At 43.6% G+C, this 18,441-nt stretch overlaps 2 protein-coding genes across 4 annotated transcripts; one reads left to right on the top strand and one right to left on the bottom strand.

Annotated features, from left to right (window-relative positions):
- Positions 1-109: 109 nt before the first annotated feature.
- LOC135492072 (uncharacterized) lies at positions 110-12,432 on the bottom strand. Of its 3 annotated transcripts, none has more exons than XM_064778218.1 (13): positions 12,365-12,432; positions 11,387-11,564; positions 10,794-11,195; positions 10,424-10,507; positions 10,098-10,216; positions 9,527-9,746; positions 8,954-9,193; positions 8,416-8,618; positions 8,032-8,130; positions 7,642-7,784; positions 3,484-7,457; positions 2,804-2,932; positions 110-2,479 (listed from the first exon to the last, which is right to left on the bottom strand). In XM_064778218.1, the coding sequence occupies exons 2-13, from the start codon at positions 11,513-11,515 to the stop codon at positions 2,270-2,272; spliced, it is 5,952 nt and encodes a 1,983-aa protein (XP_064634288.1). In that variant the 5' UTR covers positions 11,516-11,564; positions 12,365-12,432; the 3' UTR covers positions 110-2,269. The 3 variants fall into 3 exon arrangements, with proteins under 3 accessions (XP_064634288.1, XP_064634289.1, XP_064634290.1); XM_064778219.1 differs by having other exon boundaries at positions 3,490-7,457; XM_064778220.1 differs by having other exon boundaries at positions 9,608-9,746.
- A 70-nt stretch (positions 12,433-12,502) lies between these two features.
- Positions 12,503-17,511, top strand: LOC135492742 (cytosolic non-specific dipeptidase-like). The gene is made up of 11 exons (XM_064779367.1): positions 12,503-12,812; positions 13,064-13,187; positions 13,402-13,653; positions 13,891-14,046; positions 14,215-14,288; positions 14,465-14,539; positions 14,886-15,030; positions 15,239-15,338; positions 15,787-15,958; positions 16,279-16,531; positions 16,978-17,511. Exons 1-11 carry the CDS (start codon positions 12,772-12,774, stop codon positions 17,020-17,022), a joined length of 1,437 nt encoding a protein of 478 aa, XP_064635437.1. The 5' UTR covers positions 12,503-12,771; the 3' UTR covers positions 17,023-17,511.
- The last annotated feature ends 930 nt before the right edge of the window (positions 17,512-18,441 follow it).

Raw genomic sequence — 18,441 nt, 5'->3', positions numbered from 1 at the left:
GTGGTGGTCTCGGGTTGTGACATTCTGGCCAGTGCTCAGGATGCATCACACATTGTATCAAGTCTGGCAGTGTTGTGCTGGACACTGATGTAATAATTGATAAGAGCAGTTGTACTTAAAATCATGGTTTATTCTTTCACAAACATAACTATACAGGGACAGATAATCAGATTAGGAGTACATACTGGGAGGTTGAGATTAACTCGCTTATATGCAAAAAGGACCAAGTAACTTCAGATTCTTTTGTCCTTCAGCGAACCCAAAACACTGATCTCTGTTGAACCAGACATGAAAGAGTGGCTTCACCTGAACAGCCTTCCTTGTGACAACATGCCTGACAAAAGGATCTAGAGGTAAATAGCCTTGCTTCAGCTTTGTTGATGTACAACTGTCCATTGTTCACCATCCCGCACACCCAGAAATCCATACAACATGATCTGTCTGTGTACATTATTTATGTTTCACACAACACTGTCTCATAATTTACATGATTTATTCCATCTGTGTACTAAGCATCCCACCACAAGGTTTCAGTCAAGCCTCAACCTCCAGCTTGGCCAAGTGTCAAGAGATCACTTATCCTGATGTAAGACCCAACCAACTTCACAAGGAAAGAGAAGACAAAAACTGATGCCTTTATGAAATGATAGAACCGCCACAGACAGGGGAGAGAAAGCTTTGTTTGACACCAAGCTCTACACATGCATATTCTAATATGTTATGTGATGAAGGAGTCTCACAACAGGACAGGGAGACTTATCTCATCTCCCGGATTCATTTCTGCGCCAACTTGAATCAACACGTTGGTCCTCATCACTGTAGTCATTTGAGAGAGACAAGTTATTCAGGACACTTTGAGAAAGATATGTACAGAAACGACACATGATCAGTCAAGTCAACGGGTCAACATGAAAAACACGGTGTGACCAGCCTGTCAAACAAACAAATCACCAGGAACAGGTTTGGAAGGTTGTACACCAAGGTGGGAAAATCTCAAACATCACTTAGCTTGCATAACTATCACCCCCCCCCCCCCCCCCCCCAAGGTAGACAGACTGTTTGATCACATCACAACCACATGAGGAATTAAAGAAATTGGCCTGGTAACAGAAATTGCAACATGTAGCCAGGGTTAAGATTAGGCCTAAAGAAGCAATAAGCAAGTTTGGACTGCACTCTACATGTACCTCCACCTTCCCATCCATGATAGCTAGGACAATCTGAACCAAGTAGTGGACACATTATTTTGCAATCGGTCTGCCGAGCTGATCAGGAAGGCAGAGGTTCCAAGTTGGACTGCTTCTGACCATAGTATATTTCAACACGTTGCACAGTAAAGTTTCACATACGTAATCATTTCATTGAACATTCAATGTCAGATGTGGAAAATAGATACTATCTCCTTTCACCATGGGGCACACTTTCCACAACATCAACTGTCTATCCTTATTTCTAAAGAGAGTATGTTGGTTGGTACCGGGTTATCTAAGTTGATGACAAACTTCCCCAAATTACACGAGTACTTCAGTTGCCAAAATACAATTATCATAACATTCCTTCAAGGAAGTTCATCACAATTGATTTTCTTTGTCGTGCAAATCAAAGAAAAAACATAAATAAAACAAAGAGTAACACCCTAAGGGATTGTCAAAGGACAGCATACACAGCAAAGGTGAAGCCACATGGTTTAGCTGTCTTCACCTTTCCCGTGTACGTTACTGAGCCAATCCAAGCTAAGACAATCTGATTGCAGAACACGTTCAACAAAACGTGGCCCAGGCGGCTAGATACATACAAAGCAGTCTCTTCATAAATGCAGTTGGGTTTCTGTCAGTCATATCGAAGCCGCATCCTTAACGGAAATAAGCAGAAAGCCAGGCACATTTCTTTAGCCACCATAGGTCAGAACACCCAGCAAACGTAATCCACAGAAATCCTTCCAATTGAAAATAACGACAGTCACTGGTATCCAAGTGCTCCGCCTATTTCCTATTTCATCCTCTCCAACTTCTCTCAAACAATAGTAGCTTTAACCCTTGGAGGACTGAATAATAGTCCAATCAACTGTGAGAAAAGTAATGTCTTATCCATATTTACGTTACTGAACTGAGATTTTGCCAATACACAGCACCAACTCAGCCATCCAGGGGTTAAAACGGAATGAAAGAAGAGAACTGTCTAAGGATGAGGATGTCACGCCACACAGAAAAATCCTTCAAACCAAAGAAATGTGCGTCAATTAAACCATTGGCTAAAATAACACACTCTGCTATAACTTCTTTTTCTTTATAGATTGTTTAGAAGGAGATTTCTTGCTAACTTTTCCGGCGACTTTCCCGACTCGAGCTGTGTTTGTTGCGGCTGGTTTTGGAGATGCCTTTTTGTCATACTTTCTAGCCTGTTGCATTTTCAGAGCATATGATTCCACGAACGATTTGATCTTTGCCGGGTTTATGTCCCCACTTTTACTGTGACAGATCTGAAAAAGTCAATCTGGGTTTTAGGAATGTTTGCCAATGATATGAAATACATTCTTCTATAGCACTCTGTATACTGTCCACAGTACTGTCTCAAAGTGCTTTACATTCACCCCCAGCCTTATCTAGAAACCAAGGCGTGGGCATACTGAGCTACACTTGGCGCCTCGGGCCTGTTGAAAGGTTGGCACCTGCCAAGACTTAAACCCATGACCTTCCAATCGCAAATTGAACACCCTTGCACTGTGCCAGCACACTTCTCAATATGAGCAGTTCCTGACTTGGAACTAGAAATATTGCTGTTATTACTGATAGATGAAAGTTACCTTTGGTACACATTTTCTAAGTATTTCCTTGTATTCCTCCTTGGTGACTTTCTTGCTGGCGTAGAATGGCTTGATGGCAAGTTTACATTCCTCAATGACACGTTCCTGGCGGTTTAGCTTCTTCATGAACTGAAACAGGATCAAACACATGACGAGTCAATGAGACAATGGAACTGAAACAGGATCAAACACATGACGAGTCAATGAGACAATGGAACTGAAACAGGATCAAACACATGACTAGTCGCTAGGGATAGATATCAATTTATTCCACATTGACTCCATGAGCACTGGCGTCACCTGTGTCACACGTGGAGTGTAGTCTAATATTTCCATCAGTCAACCTCGCCATGATGGGAAAACTATCTTAGGATTCTTAAGTCACTTTACTATCAGAAGTTAAACATTTACAAAAGGGAAAGCACGAACAAGACATGAAACAAACAGCAAAAGAAACATTGAAAAACCCTTGATTTTCGCAGCCATATTTGTCAAAACCTTCTTTAAGTCGGCAAATACTTCATTTTCAGATTTCATTTTCACTAATTTCTACGGACAAATCCCCTTTCCAACATTGAAACAATTTTGCACCCCTAAAAATTGGGCTTTATCCCCTCTGGTGAAATATTTGGCTCACAAAAATAAAGAGGTTACAGAAAAGCAAATTAGGGAAATCTTACCCGTACCTTCTCTTGCTTGTCTAGCTCGACGGCAGATGATGGTTCCTCTGGCTGCGGCAACCAATCAAACTGCTTGCCTTTCCCACCGGTATCTTTCACCTTTTTATTCTTACGATGCGTCTTGGTGTCTTTTTTATCCTTCCCCTTCATCGGACGTTTGTCATTTTCCTTTGTTGATGATTTGTTATTCACTTTAACATCATCATCGTCGAGGGGCGGCGGTGAGAATGAGAAACCATAATCATCCTCAGGAGATGCGACATCCATTTCTATAACCTCCACGCCATCATTCACAGAATTTGTCACCTCTTTATCTTTTTTCCCCGCGACCGGGAACGGTGCCTTAAACGCATCCTTGGCACCCTTCCCTCCTTTTGGCAATGCAGGAACTTTAAACGTATCATTTGAGTTTGTATTTGTACCTTCCGTGGATTTCATTTTCACCAGATTTGCAATAGCCATTTGAGTGTTCAACAACTGCAAGGTTTGTTGTATTGCCACACTTTTATCCCCAGGACTAGATTTCTGGCCAGGTTTATTTTCTCGTATATTCACTTTTTGTTCCATGATGTCAAATATGGGAGCATGGCGTGGATCTTCAGGTTTGTGTTCTTTATATCCCGGAGGAGGTTTTGACAGATCAGGCATGTTTGGTGGCGGCGGTGGCCGAAGTGGCCTCATGCCAGGTAAGCCTATATGGGCGCCAGATGTGGTAGGGGGAGGGATATGTTCTGGACGCAGGCCGTGCTGCATTGAACCAGCATGTGAGGAAGGAGGGGGAGGTGGCCTCAACAGCGCCTGTGACATGGGTCGGCTGTGAGGAGGCATCATGCCCCCTGGAGGCGGAGGTGGCGGTGGGGGCTGACGCACCAAATGTGACCCAGGGGGACCCTGCATTTCTCCCTCAACACCAGGCACAAAAGCTGGTTGCATTGGCTCCATCCCAGGCTCAAACTGCAATCCATTCATACTCGGTCGCAATGGTACCATGAATCGATTCTGTTGCATCATCTGTGGCGGTCCACCAACCTGTCCAACTGGGATTTGGGGTCCAAATCTCTGGCCAGTAGGCATCCTTCCAAAGGCAACTGGGCGGTTCAGATACATTGGATTGAGAACAAACTGCTGTCCTCTGACGTTAGGTTGCATCCCAGGAGGAAGCATGCCAAATGGAGGGGCCATACTGACAGGCACCCCAGGTGTAGGCTGCTGTATAACATTCTGGAAAGGCTGATGCTTATCATTTTCAACTTCAGGGAATATCGGGGAAATTGCTGGTGGTGGGTGAGAGGGGTGAGGTAAGATAGAAGGTCCTCCATGCTGGTGCTCTACTTGCAGATCTGAAGGTGGAGGTGTAGGGTCTTGCGTTGGCTCTGCAGGATCGTATGTCAAGTCCATATCCATTTCCCCAGACTGATCTTTCACACTGTCCTTTCTCAACGGCACCGTTTCAATCATACGTCCTGTTTGTATCTCTATGATATTTTCCACACTCGCATCAAGTGAACTGTCTGGGGCAGAGAGAGCCATATTATAAAGACCAATGTTTTTCTCACTTTTCGCAGCAATTTTTTCAATTTCACGTATTGTATTCTCTCCAATGAAACGTTCACTTCGACGTGACTTTGACTCATATTTCTCAGTGTCATTATCCTCATTAGCATACGATTCATTTCTCCTCTCAGAACTATCACTGCGACGATATTTCTCTCTCCGCTCCCGACGTGGTCTTGTCTCATCGCGATCTTTCCTGCGAGGTTCATTACTCGTTGATCTTGACCTCCCAACTGAACGTTCCTCACCACTCTCATATTCACGCTCCCCCCGATCTTTATCACGTTTTCGCCGAGATCTCCGCTCAGACCTGTGTTCACGCTCTACTGGCGAGCGTTCTCGGGATGAACGCTCCCGATGCCGGCGCTTACGTTCACGTGATCTTGAGCGCCTCCTTTCACGTGATCTGGAAGTAGAGCGTTCCCTAGATCTCCGACGCTCACGTGAACGCGATCGATCTTTAGAACGGTACGGTCTTTCAATCGACTGTGATCGACTTCGTTTTCGTTTGTGTTTATGTCTCACATGTCTATCCTCCCTTTCAGATCGTTTCTTCTCTGTAAAGACATTTTCCTTATCCCTGTCCCGCTGTTCTCTATGCCTCTCCTCATCTCGACGATTTCGTTCCTGATACTTGTCATCCACTTCATCCCGCCTATGTCTTTCCTGGTATTTTTCTTCAGAACTATCCACATGCTTCTCTGCCCTCTCCCTTTCCCATTTACGTTCTTTTTTTTCCCACTTAGCTGAAAACAGAGGCTCTTTTGCAGCTATTGGGCCGACCCTATCCATGATACTCGAACTACGGGGCGGCACAGGGCCAAACACTTCAGCCTTGAGCTCCGGTTTCAGTTTTTTAATCTTTGGTATTCGTGGAAGCTCAGATATTGGTACTTTGAGAGGCTCCTCGATTTCACCTTCCTCCCCTTCCCCTTCTTCGTCCTCCTCTTCCTCCTCCTCGTGACCATGTTGCTCACCAACCTCCTCCTCCTCCTCAACTTCATGATCCACCTCCTCCTGGTCTTCTCCTTCCTCCACCTCACCATGCTCTGCCATCTCGTCTCCCTCTTCTTGTTCAACTACTTCCCCAGATGTGTCTGCTTCTACCTCCTCTACCTCTTCACCTTCGTCATGCTCTCCCTCTGCTACTTCCTCTACCTCTTCCTCTTCTTCAACCTCTTCCTCTTCCTCTTCCACTTCCTCAACCTCTTCCACTTCTTCAACCTCTTCACCTTCCTCTTCCTCTTCAACCTCTTCCTCTATTTCCTCCTCTTCTTCACCTTCCTGCTCGCCGCTTCCCTCTGCTACCTCAGCCTCAGCTTCTTGTTCAGCTCCATGCTCTCCTTCCAGCTCCATTTCCATCTGATTGCTATTGTCAACACGTTTACCCATCTCATCAGTGGCAACTGGCTGCTCTGCCTCGACTTCCTCAGCATGCTCATCATCTTCCATTACTTCTTCTTCTTCATCCTCCTGCTCTTCTTTGGCACTTTCTACTTCATCTTCTCCACCTTCTTGAGCTTCTATTTCCTCCCCCAAGGCAATGGCTACCACACCTCCGGCCACCAGGTCAACCTGTTGATCCTCCTCCATTTCATCTTCACAATCAGTGGCAACGTCTTGCTCGGCACCCTCTTGGTCGCTACCAGTTTCATCCTGCTCGCTGCCTGCACCTTCCTCTGCACTCTCTACCTCTTGTGCACTTCCTTGGTCACTTTCTCGCTGATTCTCCTCCCCATGCTCTGCCTCACCAGCACTCTGTTCTTCTTGCTCTGCCTCGCCATCACTCTGCTGCTCAGCGTCACTCATCCCAACTTCAATGTGCTCTTGATCTTCATTTTGCTCTCCATCAACCTCTTCATTACACTCTTCTGCATATCCAGCTACCTCTTCCTCTTCTTCTTCAACTTCCTCCTGTTCTTCCTCCTCCTCTCCACTCTCTTTCCCTTCTTCTTCTTTACCATCATCACCGTCTTCACCTCCGTCATCTCCTCCAGAACCTTCCCCTTCGCTCTGATCAGCTTCATCTGCCTCATCTCCATGATCACCAGCACCATCTTGGCCACCGCCCTGTGAGCCATCCTCCTGGCCACTCCCATCATCCTCATCACCACTAAATCCCACAGGCATTTCTTCCCCCGGATCCAATTCATCACCACTGTCATCGCTATCTCTCCTAAAATCTTCACTGCATTTCGCAACTGCTCCAAAACCAACATGTCTGTCTCCAGAGAACCTTCCTCTGTCTTGATTTTGTGTTTCATTGTTCTCACAATCCATTGCAACAGCCACATCTATCTTCGGTCTTTGTTCGACAATCTCTTTATGTCTCTGCTCCTTTATTCTTGGAACCAATTTCTTGGGACTTCCACTTTTACGAGGATGAAACTCTGGCTCCTTTGGAGCCGTCTCCAGGGAACCTGAAAGCAGAAGCCAACAATGATTATCAACCAAATTTTAAAACTAATTTTGGAAAGGTGACAATTACTACAAAAGACACAAGGAGCCAAAATTTCTGAGAGTGTTAATTTAGCAAAAGTCACAAATGCTTGATGTCACTGCTCAGCCTGATTGCCAGAGGTACGAAATTAACATGTCACTTACCATCTCTCTTGATTGTGAACTCCTTACTCTTCATGTAGAGAGTATTCTGCTCCTGCATGATGCTGCCCAACAGGTCAAACGTCGACGTAACCGGCACTACTGGCTTTGTGGCAATGACAATTGGCTTCTTCTTCCTCGGTAATCTGCAAATATTTTTGGAAATTGAAATATATTTTAAAAACTGACAGAAGCAATGAGACCGAGTGAAACAGATACAGTAATGAAATTTGGGCAGCAGCAGCAGTTTTATCAAATAGTATGGAATGGATGATGAAAATCTATCAAGTATTGCACCGGTGACCAGTGCTGCCTGCCAACAATAAAGTTCTTCTTTTATATACGTCATGATTCAAAGAAATGTCAGAATTGACCAAAGGTGCTTGTTCTTACATGATTTGAGGTAGTGGCCGATGAGACTTTAGGGAGGAGGATGAGCATACTTTCTTAGCTGACAATGTACTGGAGGTACTGGGAAGATTCTCATGGTCACTGAATGGAAAACGGAGAGAAAAAAATTAGAAAATTGATAGAAAAAAATGTCAATACCATCATCTCCCAGGAGTACACTACTTAAACCGACCTCGATTTAAAATTTGTATACTTTTTGAGATGTAAATAAGCAGAAATCATTGGGTATTTGGAATTCAGGCAATCTTTTTTCAACACAAAGTGAAGCAAAGGGAGGCATATTCAATACAAGTGGCAACGTTGCCTCGCACGGAGTCCAGCCTGGATGAACCAAAGCTTCCTCACATACACTGCAGCTCCACTAACCTGTCGTTATAAGGCTCCAGGCTATTTCTATCACCAAGAATCGAGAGAGGCTGCACACCAATATCCATCTGTTGAAGAGACCGTGGTTTCTCACCAGATTTCTTCACGATTGGGATATGTTTACCAGTTGGGGGTTTCTGCAAACCAAGGCTACGAGCGATTCTTGCTTTTGGTGTGATCATCTTAGCAGGAAGGACAGCAGCCTGGAAAATCATAAAAACTGTCAAGACATGTGGATGTTTTATGGACTAGTCTAAAGCACTGGACTGAGTACTACTACAACAACTGTCACAAGGCTCCACAGAGGCACTCTGGGTTATAAGGAGCTGTTCATACAGTGCAGCACATCACTTGGAACTCGGAGGATGAGACAATGACCAGACAGAGATTCAAATCCCTACATTTCAAGTTGAAACGCCTCACCACTTCACCACCATGCCCCACTTCATGTCAGAGATATCCTTTTTGGAAGAACTGTGCATAACTTTAACAACACTTCCAAAAAGGACCTAATCAAGAAATGGAGATATATATGTACCTTCTTCTTTTTAGTTTTCCTCTTCCTCCTCCTCCGTGACTTTCGTTTTCTTCCTGTTGCAGTCTTAGTTGCAGATGTCGTTATGGTCTTCTTGCGAGACGTCTTCTTCCTGCGCTTTCGGGTGGTCTTGCGCTTACGTCGTCTTGTTGTCTTCCTACGAGGAGTTTCACTCCTTGCTCTCGGGGCAGCAGGGGGTGCCACTTCTCCAGCTTCAGATGCAGATTCTTCTGAATCAGAATCCTGCAGAGAGAGAGTAGTTTAAAAGGGTTGGTCAATTGATCTGAGATGTTCTGTTTTACAGAGAGGATTGTTCTTCTTCTCAGCCTTCTCCAGACAATAGAGAGTAGCAACATGTGAGATGAGCCAGGTAAACCTATCTAATATTAGAATGAAGATAAAAGCAGTTGACACATTTCAATGGGTTTATTACTGCAAAAAGGGAGCACATGCTATTTCCACGATAAAAATGTGTTGATCACAATACGTAATGTGCTATTTTCGTTTGGATCTTCTGCACCTCTGTAAAGCTAATGGTTAAGTTGGGCAGCGTGCACAATTTGCATGTGTCCTTACCAATATTCTGCGCCTACGTTGGGCTCGGACAACGCGGTCAATCCTTTGTTCCTGGAGACGAGCGCGGACTCTTTCACTCACCATAGTGCGAGCGATTTGTCGACGCAGGGCATGTGCTCCGACATCCTCTGGTGATTCACGGCCCTCGGCACATCGAAAACAGAACCACTCTTCAACTGGGACTCGATGCAGAGGTGGCTCCAAGCAGTCCATGTGGAATCTGAAACATTGATACAATGGGTTAATCTCTTTATCAAGAACATAGGACAATAAAGCTGTGTTCTCTATTAACTTGTAATACATATAGGTTGATTGATTTCTGTGGAGACCTCGGTAATAATATGATATCCCAAAAGCGCTTTGATCAGGCAAACATTGAAAAGCGCCATATAAGAATTTTCAATATTATTATTATTATCAAGAGTGGGTTTCATCTCAGCTGAGGTGGCAAATCAAAGTAAGGCCTGGTCTTCAGTATCTTCTCTTGACTTTGACTCACAAATCTTTAAAACTTCCCTGCTTTGAAGCACCTCAACTCATCGGATATCATGGCTTCATCCAGCTGACTTACCCAAGGTCACAACCATCACAGAGGAGCAGACGATCCTCACGATCACTGTGACCACACACTTCACAAACTGTCACATCTTCTTCCTCCTCCTCACCCATCCTACGGTTTTCAACAGGGATCTGTAAGCAAATACTGACCAATTAGGAACACCAAGCACCCTATGATCCCATAAGTCAACAACATACTCCAGTTGTTGTTAAAGCAGGCAACGACCTCCACGAGCCTCAGTTATTTTGGGTGTCCTCATTGTTGCCACCACAACCACAATAACTCAGTTGCTCGAGTAACTTGAATTGCATTTTCCTGAAGGTGATTAGTACTCATACCTTTTTGAAGACGACTCCCTCCACACCGTGGCGGGCTAGGATGAGATTGTAGACTTGTCGGTCAACTGGACATGTGTTAACATTCTGAAAACATAAAATCATCCTATTTAGGGCACTCTTTGTTCTCTGAGAACTGTTGTGATCATTCGGCCTTGATCCTGGTGCCAGACGCGCTGTCACAGCCTGGAGAGCATACACTCCCAAACAATGTAGGATTCCCATCTCTTTGTGAAGCCAGCCTGTGGCCATGAACTTGCTGCCATGCATGGCTGAATATAAATTGATGTTCTTCTGATTAGGAGCGCTGACATTCGTACCACGGCAATGCCTACCTGAATATGAAATCTTAACAACATCAGCTTTGACCCACCTTTGACCATTCCTGAATACAATCTAAACAGAAGACATGGTCACAGCTCTCAGGAGTACCAATGTCCTGCTCCTTGATTTTGTTGAGACACACTGGACATTTCTCACTCTCTTCATCGCTACTGTCACTGAGAGTAGCCAACTGGGCACTCTCAGCAGCCCCAGCATCCTGATAATCATTTTTGCCATCTCCATCTGCATCCGCATCTTCATCATCGTCATCATCATCGTCGTCATCATCACCAGACTCATCATCTTCACTGCCATCCTCGCCCGAGTTTTCTTCCCCTTCTACTTCATCGTCACTGTCGTCATCATCATCTTCCTCATCATCATCGCTGTCATCGTCACTCTCATCGTCATCATCATCATCATCATCTTCTTCTTCTTCTCCATCCTTGACCTTATGAAAAAGAAAGAAGATCGTATTTTCTCCTCCATACTTTTAGCTTTCAGCAACTTCAGAATGTTATTGTTTGTAAACAAATACTTTTTTCAACAAAAAACATAATACAACATTTTAAATAAGCCAGTTTCAATGCTCTGAGGCCTGGTGTAGTATTTTGCACAAACTTAAATTTGTCTCTCACTTACCTTTTCATCATTTACAACGCCATTTTCCTCTGCTCTCATTCTCAACTTCTTTTTGAAAATTTCTTCTTCTCCATCTTCATATTTACGCTTCGTTGTCACTAAATCATCATTTTCGTCAGAGTTGGACATTTTACAATCAGGAGGGTGAAATTTCACTTTTCAGCAGTACCCTTTTTTTCTGAAGATTCAATTCAAGAAGAAATTCATGAGACACACAGTTGACACCAAATCAGTTTTCATAAGGTGCTGTACCTCACAGAACTTTCATTGTTAGTCCAACAAGAACTAACTACTACAGGATGACACCGATAGTATGTCATTCATTGAGAACACAACAGAAACCAAGATACATAGTGTGATATACTTCACTCAGTAAATATGCAAAAAGTGACACTTTCTTCCAGGTGAAATAGTATGACTGGGCAGAGCCCTAACAAATTTTCAATCATTTGTCAAACTTGTCTTCGCTTCTGTCATACACCATGCTCAATCGCACTCACAGTAAGAGTCACTGAATCATGGGAATCAAAAGGCCTTTTCGACAAAGACAAATCAAACACAGAGTCTGAGCCCAAACAATACATTTCTAGGTTTACAAACAAAAGAAAGAACTGAAGAAGACGGTCTGGTAACATCCTACATAATTACTATGCAAAACCACACCCACTTTTATTTGCGTGAGCTATGATGACATGGTGAACCTGGATGTGAGACACTGTAGACAGCTTCTTGGACCATTCAGTCCATTCTTTATCCCAGACAGACAAAACATCAATAAAGACATAGCATGAATGCACAGGAAAATGTACAGTGAAAATGTGTACATTTTCAGATCTGGGCCTAAAATTTGACCCATAACAGGCGAACATAACACGCAAAGTACATCACATCTGGCTCCATTAACACATTGAAACGCAAGTTATTTATAATGTCCACATTTCAGAATGATAAAAACGTTGCTAAATTAATTTCATTTACCTAAAATTTAACACAAATGCCGAATAATCCACTGCAAATTTACTCAATCCGACATGTTTAGACAAAGACCCCGGATGAAAGTGGGAAGTGACGTCACCAAAGTTTAGCAGAGAACGAAATAATCTTCCAAACCCAACAATTAAATCAGATATATCAACATTTGAGAGTGCTTTAAAGCTTTCAACTGACTATTTGCTAAATTCTCAGAATCTGATGAAGTACTTGATATTGTCAATATGTGAAAAAACCTTCCAATCATACCCAAAATAGAACAAAACTATGCATATTAATTTTCATAAGTCGTCGTGCAGGAGTGTGTCCGCAGTACCAAACCTTCGCCCGGCATTTACTTCCGCCTTCATTTTCACTTTCTGCCCCCTACAAATCTTGATTAGACTGTGATCAAAATGTCTGCTAACGCTGATGCCACCCTGAAAAAGATATTTGAGTACGTATATTTTAATTTTGACCGTTAATTAACATGTCATACTTGCGTTTTGGTAGAAAACACAAAAGTAATTTATGAAAAGGAAAGTGAAAGTGGGAAGCCACTGCACCACTCGTCCACGACCACTGCCCACTCCACTCTGTACCACTACCAGTCACCATTAATGATGATCATGACCATAACTGGGACCACTTCCAGCACTCTCCGCATTCTCCTACTTGATGAGACAAAAGTTTTCCCTTAAATTTCAGATACATTGAGGGAAATCAAGATCTTTATGTTCAGAGACTAGCTGATGCAGTTGCCATCCAGAGCGTGTCATCATGGCCAGAGAAACGCCCAGAAATAGTTAGGCAGGTCAAGGAAGTTGCTAAGGTACTGTTCAGTGAAGAGTTATTGGACATGGAGGAGAGTGCAGAGTTGTTAGTGTTGTAATGCAATTATTGAAACTCATGAATTACAGTTGCTCAAGACACTTGTTTTAAGCTGTAGGTTATTGTTGGCAAGCCGGAGCTAAGTGGGTACTCCATTAAAACTTTCATCCATCGTCTTTCCATTATTTTAATATCATTTTCTTCCACTCTTCCAGCAAATTGAAAGCCTTGGTGGACGTGTGGAACTCTGTGATGTTGGCATGCAAGATCTCCCCGACGGAACAAAGATTCCATTACCCCCAGTCATCCTGGGACAGCTTGGCAATGACCCCAGCAAGAAAACCGTCTGCATCTATGGTCATCTCGACGTCCAACCTGCTAAGAAGTCAGATGGATGGGACACGGAACCATTTGTTTTGACAGAAATAGATGGGAAGATGTACGGAAGAGGATCCACAGATGACAAGGTTTGAAATTAATGTGTCAATCACTGTCAACTATGCAAGGACAGCCAACTCCCCGACAGGAGACTAGGCCTACTGCCAGAAAAAAGCACACCGAAGTTTAGTCATTGATGAAATAAGTCATTTCCATTCAGTTTTAGCTTACAGAGACATTGGTTGCGTTCATTTGAATTGAAAGGTTGACAAAACTTATTGCCGGAACTATCGTGTTCTCTCAATGTGTTTTCTCCTACTTTGTAGGGTCCAGTGCTCGCTTGGCTGAACTGCATTGAAGCCCACCAGAAGCTCAACATAGACATCCCAATCAACATCAAGTTCTGCTTCGAGGGCATGGAAGAGCATGGCTCCGAGGGACTTGATGACTTACTCTTCGCCAGGAAAGACACCTTTCTAAAAGTAAGTCCTTTTTGTTCTTGTTCTTTTGTCTTCAAGGCAATTAAGTTGTAAATTGGAGAATTTGAACTCTGATCTGTATCGAGTATATGGAATGAAGCCAGGCAAGGTTGATTTCATGCTCTCCGCTGCCGCACTGAAACACTCATGTTTATCTATCTTTTTTCGTAGGATGTTGATTATGTGTGTATATCTGACAACTACTGGCTGGGAAAGACTAAGCCCTGTATAACCTACGGCCTCAGGTATGTCAAGTTTAACATACTTTGCTGCTTTGAGCTTTTGTCTTTAGTTTCTTGAGTGTCAATGCTCACTGGTGACAAAGAGCAAGCATACAACAGAACGTCCAAGGAACGCTTTTCTGTTTGATGACCAAGGATGTTTTGTGATGTCAACTCAAGCAATTGTCTACTTTTTTCAGGGGGATCTGCTACTTCTTCTGCGAAGTTGAATGTGCCGCCATGGACCTTCACTCCGGAGTGTTTGGTGGGACTGTGTAAGTTTGACTAGTGAAGCCTTGGTTGAGTTGGTCGCGTGTGTGAGGCACTCCCAAATCAGCGACATGGTTAACAGAGGCCCATGACGATACCCACACACTGCTGTTTCTCATTATCTTCTTCATTGCGTTTGCCTCTAATGTCATACCTTACCCTCAGAAGAGATGTTCTCCTCATTGTCTCGGGTAAAAAATTTGCTGTAGCCATGGATTCTGGCTGCAGCTGGTCTTGTTTTTCTTATCAATTCAAAGTCCTTCTCCATCCATGTGACAGGACTGCTGGCGAATGGGCTTTAAAAATCACGTATTTCAGATTGAGCTAAACTTAGTTCTGTGATAATTTCAGCCATGAAGCACTTGGTGATCTGATTGCGCTCATGGGTAGCCTGGTGGACAGTAAAGGAAAGATCCTGGTGCCTGGTGTTTACGACTCCGTAAAGGAACTCTCAGAAGCTGAGGCCAAGCTGTATGAGGTCATTGACTTCGACATGGTGAGTTTGAATCCATTAATTTGTCAAGTATCTTTAATCCAGCAAAAAATTTCTTAGATTTTTTGGTGAGTTGAGCCCACTGTGGCCAAGAACTGTTATGACCAGTGTCTTGGTCTTTCAGGGACTTAGACTTTAGAATAGAAATGATATTTTCCTAATGTACACATTGTTCTCATGACTGATCAGTCTAGCACTCGTTCACTTTCAGGAGGACTACAGGAAGGATATTGGTGCTCCAAAACTCATCCATGATAAGAAGGAGCATGTACTACAACATAGGTGGCGCTATCCATCCCTCTCTCTCCATGGTAAGTACCAAAGCTCATCCATGATAAGAAGGAGCATGTACTACAACATAGGTGGCGCTATCCATCCCTCTCTCTCCATGGTAAGTTCAGGTGCTCAACACAGTGTTATTCCTCTCTCAAGGTATGCTACTTTACTACCGAGGATTTAGCTACTCTTGTTGCTGGTTGGCAGATCTGTGAATCATCCAGGTAACCTTATGCCTGATACCGGTACTGTGATTCATTGTCTGATGTACTATGAGAACCGGTACATGGGGTCCTCATGGAGGGAATGATAGGGCATCTGTCTTTAGCCTCATACGGCGACTCAAGTCTTTAAAGCACCTGGCTTGCAACACATATGTTTACTTGACATAGGCCTTCTCCAGACTTGCTCCTTGCTCTTCCAGGTCATACACATACAAACAGTATTGTCTGTCAATGGTTCCATTCTCCTTTGTTTTACTAGGTATTGAAGGTGCATTCAGTGACGTTGGTGCTAAGACAGTCATTCCAAAGAAGGTGAATGGTAAATTCTCTGTCCGAATTGTCCCGGATCAGAATCCTGCTGAGATCGAGAGGTTGGTGAAGCAGCATCTGGAGAAAGTCTTCAAGGAGAGAGGCAGCCCTAATAAACTCCAGTAAGTAGGAATGATCATGCTGACTGCCCAACCAAAGGTTTGGAAAATGAGAAGCTATGAATACTCTGTAAATATTACGCAAGAATTGAAATTTGAGGAGGCCTGGAATTACATGCTAATTACATCCCAAGTGCCACAAAAACGGCATCATGAAATGATGTTTGACCTGGTGGGAAGGAAGTGTTTCGATGCTTACTCTCCACATCCGAGCTAAACCAGTACATCATCAGCAAAGTAGGGGCTAAACTGGCAGTATGTGTGTTTGCACACAGTTATTCACAACTCCGAGGATCTCTCTGAATTACTCTTTATGCCTTTAGCGTTGAGATGGGCCATGGAGGCAAACCATGGGTGAGCGACTTTGACCATCCTCACTACCTGGCCGGCAGGAGAGCCGTCAAGACCGTGTTTGGTGTTGATCCTGACCTAACCCGAGAGGGTGGCAGCATCCCTGTCACTCTCACCCTCCAGGAGGCGACCGGGAAGAACGTCATGCTGCTACCGATGGGCCAGTCTGATGATGGAGCACATTCACAGAATGAAAAGTTTGCTAGGAATAACTACATCAAGGGGGTATGTACATACTGGCTCAACACTTCAAATACATTGAAGCCAAAAAGTGACTACTCAGTCTCTTCTGCTCTGGTCACCTCCTGCCCAGTGCGTAGGCTTCCTATGGAATACTGGAAAGCTCTATAATGTAGAGCAATAGAGTGGAAGTACTGTGACTGATCTGATCCACATTGTGTGGTGGTGGGATTGGTCAAACTCGAGGGTGCATTGCGTTACATTTTGTATGCCTAAGAGTGCCTCTGTAGAGACTTGGTCACAGCTGTTGTAATGATCATTAAGTCGCCCTCTGTGCTGCCATCTGGTGGGATGAATGGCTGACTACAATGTACTTTTTGAGACGGACATTTTTGTTGAAACGAACACCCTGAAGCCTACTCTTGATTTAAAAAAAGGTAAATTTTTCATAGTCGAATTATTTCATTAATTAGCTTCGGTTTATATTTCAGACCAAGCTGCTTGCCGCATACTTCCACGAGATTTCACAACTCTAAAGGCACACAATCACAACAACCATAGACCCGCGATTTGGCACGGCTGAAAAAGACTTAAGACAGATTTACTGATGAGATCATAGTCTGCACTTATCAAGTTACAAACTTTTCAAAGAAGAGATGACACTGCTGCAATGCAGTATGGGAATTGTATTTATGTTGAAAAGCCATTGAAAACAGTGATCACTGAAAGAGCATAATCATAATGTAATCTATTTGCATATTTAAGTACATTGATTTACATGGTTGAAACAGGTGTTTGAAAGGAGTTTAGTGGTCTTTTTCTTGTTGATCCTCAAAGAGTATTCCATCAGTAATGCTTTGAATGCAATTGTGCAACTAATAAGAAGTATAGTAGACTGTAGTGGACAAATTGAGCCAGCAATGTAAGATCAACCGTTCTGGTGATTGCATGAGTTGGTAAAACCTTCTGGTAATACCATCTGTTGTTCTATATCCGAGTATTAAATCGTTATTTTCTGATTGAAACTGATAGTTTTACTCTTGTTCATTATCATCCTCTTCCATTCTCTAATCAGATCGTGTCATTTTACTCTTGCTGCAAATTGTTTATCGAAGGTGGATTACACTGTCAAAAAACTTGTGTCACAGTGGGTGGGCACAGGGTTTATTATATATGTCAGTGCTTGGCAAAGTAGCTCGAGGGACAGGTACTTGCATAGGAGGTGGCATTTGACAGGGACTTGCATAGGAGGTGACATTGAGACAGGACTTGCATAGGAGGTGACATTGAGACAGGGACTTGCATAGGTGGTGACATTGGGACAGGACTTGCATAGGAGGTGACATTGAGACAGGACTTGCATAGGAGGTGACATTGAGACAGGACTTGCATAGGAGGTGACATTGAGACAGGACTTGCATAGGAGGTGACATTGAGACAGGGACTTGCATAGCAGGTGACATTGAGACAGGGACTTGCATAGGAGGTGACATTGAGACAGGGACTTGCATAGGTGGTGACATTGAGACAGGGACTTGCATAGGAGGTGACATTGAGACAGGGACTTGCATAGGAGGTGATATTTGACATGGACTTGCATAGGAGGTGACATTGAGACAGGGACTTGCATAGGAGGTGACATTGGACATGGACGTCATAGAGGAGGTAGAGACTTGCATAGGAGGTGACATGCTGCACAACATGGCTCGTTCAATAATCTCCACAACTCGGGCCATTATGGTAGAAATAAGCGCAAATTGTGCCATTATTTTGGCATAGAGCCACAAAAACACTGCATTATCTACCTTTTTAGGACAATTTGCTGTCGTCTGCTAGCCGCTTCGGTAACCATAGCGGACAGTGATTCGCTGACACTGTCCGAATCCCCACACAATGGACAGCCGAGTCAAAAAGCAATGGCTCGAGTGGCTTGGGTTTAAAAGACAAGAGCTTGA

This window comes from Lineus longissimus, chromosome 8 (assembly GCF_910592395.1).
Source record: "Lineus longissimus chromosome 8, tnLinLong1.2, whole genome shotgun sequence".
Lineage (NCBI taxonomy): Eukaryota > Metazoa > Nemertea > Pilidiophora > Heteronemertea > Lineidae > Lineus > Lineus longissimus.
The sequence above is the reverse complement of the archived record's forward strand: the minus strand, read 5'-3'. Positions and strand labels throughout refer to the sequence as shown.